Source organism: Chiloscyllium plagiosum, chromosome 18 (genome assembly GCF_004010195.1).
Source record: "Chiloscyllium plagiosum isolate BGI_BamShark_2017 chromosome 18, ASM401019v2, whole genome shotgun sequence".
Classification (NCBI taxonomy): domain Eukaryota; kingdom Metazoa; phylum Chordata; class Chondrichthyes; order Orectolobiformes; family Hemiscylliidae; genus Chiloscyllium; species Chiloscyllium plagiosum.
In genome coordinates this window covers 2,242,417-2,244,127 of record NC_057727.1, presented here as the reverse complement: position 1 = coordinate 2,244,127, position 1,711 = coordinate 2,242,417, and the positions used below count along the sequence as shown (strand labels likewise).

The 1,711-nt window shown below is 52.1% G+C and overlaps 1 protein-coding gene across 1 annotated transcript in view; it reads right to left on the bottom strand.

Moving 5' to 3' along the window:
- The window catches only part of LOC122558788 (sodium- and chloride-dependent taurine transporter-like), a 40,879-nt gene extending 39,349 nt beyond the window's left edge, over positions 1 to 1,530 (bottom strand). Inside the window, exons 1-2 of the mRNA XM_043707564.1 lie at positions 1,428 to 1,530; positions 1,133 to 1,257 (exon numbers count right to left, since the gene is read on the bottom strand). Coding sequence (XP_043563499.1) covers positions 1,133 to 1,147 — 15 coding nt within the window. The 5' untranslated portion in view covers positions 1,148 to 1,257; positions 1,428 to 1,530. The remainder of the gene's footprint in view (positions 1 to 1,132; positions 1,258 to 1,427) is intronic.
- Positions 1,531 to 1,711: the final 181 nt, after the last annotated feature.

Here is a 1,711-nt window from a genome sequence, read left to right as displayed (position 1 = left end):
CTACACTGTCCCCCATCAAACACTCCCAGGACAGGGACAGCACGGGGTTGGATACAGAGTAAAGCTCCCTCTACACTGTATCTCTGACTGTGACTGGGGTCCAGTGATTACAATGAGTCTCCATGTGGAGTTTGTGAAGGTGCCTCTGCACAGTGGGACGCCCCTTTTCTGGGGCTGTTTGATGTGATCTTCCTTGTCCATTGAACGCTCAGAGAGATCAGCCCAAGGTTCCCGTGTCCCATCCCCGGGGCCGGTCTCCTGCAGGAGAGTTAGCTCCTGCTAGCCCACTGCGTGATTGGCTGGACAGCTTTTTAAAAATTAAAATCTAATTTAAATTAGACAAATACCACATGCATGGAATTACATGGATGAAAATAAGTTGTTAAATATTCACAGAAAACAACCATTGGGTGCAAGGCTGTTGCAAGGGCCAATGACTGCACTGAAAGGATTGACTCCACCTTGGTAGCAGCTACACCTGGAGGTTCCTAGACGTGAAGCGAGGCAGCCGGACTATTCGGCAACAGTGACATCACCAAGCAGACTTGAGCCTGTCCAGCAGAAATGAGTGGACAGTGTCGGGAAATGGGGAGATCGAGATACGGTGGTGAAAGTGAATGGCCCCCTCCCGTTTCTCCCCAACCCAAGAGTGCAGGGAGAATGGAGGAGCCCCCTACAAAAACTCCCTGAACCCTCCTCAGTCCAGGAACCCTCCAGAAGTCACAGCAACATCCACACTGCTGGGTCCGAACCAATCGACGGGTGACTCAGCTTTCAAAGAAGTTGCCAGCAAGTATTGATGGAGGAGAGGGCAGGAGATACTAACTGTTGGTTAGTTGGCGAGCTGTTAATGAACATTGGCATTGTATCCAGCACCCTGGTCACCAGAGAGGTGGTTCTCTGTCAGGGAGCGGGCACACAGTGCATCAGGTACATGCTCAGAAGGGGGCAATGATCCCCATCATTAGTTGGTCTGGAAGTCTGGGGAGGAACCCCAGATCAGACAGACTCAGCGCGGTCGGATTAACTCGGAAACTGCAAGGCCAGCATTATGCACGCTACAAAAATAAACACCGATTACAAACTGGTCAAACCTCTACGTTGTGCAGAATGCACCAGGTGCTGCTCATACCTGACTCAGCCACATCCGCTATGTCCACCCCTTGTTCTTGAGCCATGAAGCCAAGGATGGAAAATATCGCAAAGCCCGAAACAAAACTGGTACCGCTGTTCAGACATCCGAGGAGCATACAGTCCCTATTTACACACGTCACAATTGATGCATGGGGTTAATACGGTGCCCAACACGAGCCCACTCAACACACACAGCTTGACTTTTTTTTCCACTCGATTCCCCGTCAGTATCCCCCACGCCCCCCCCTCCCACCCAGAATGTCCCCCCCCAACTCCCTGGAGGCACCACGTACCGGTAACAGTTATACTTGTACTTGTTATAGCTTCCCAGTGACGTCATCGCTCCCAAACAGATCGCATAAGAGAAGAAGATCTGTGTCCCTGCATCAATCCATACCTGCGGGGGGAGGGGGGGGGGGAGAGAGAAGGGGAGAGAGAGAGTGAAGGGAGAGAGAGTGAAGGGGAGGAGAGAGAGAGAGAGAAGGGGAGAGAGAGTGATGGGCAACAGAGTGAAGGGGAGGAGAGAGCGTGAAGGGACAGAGTGAAGGGGAGAAGAGAGACAGAGAAGGGGGGAGAG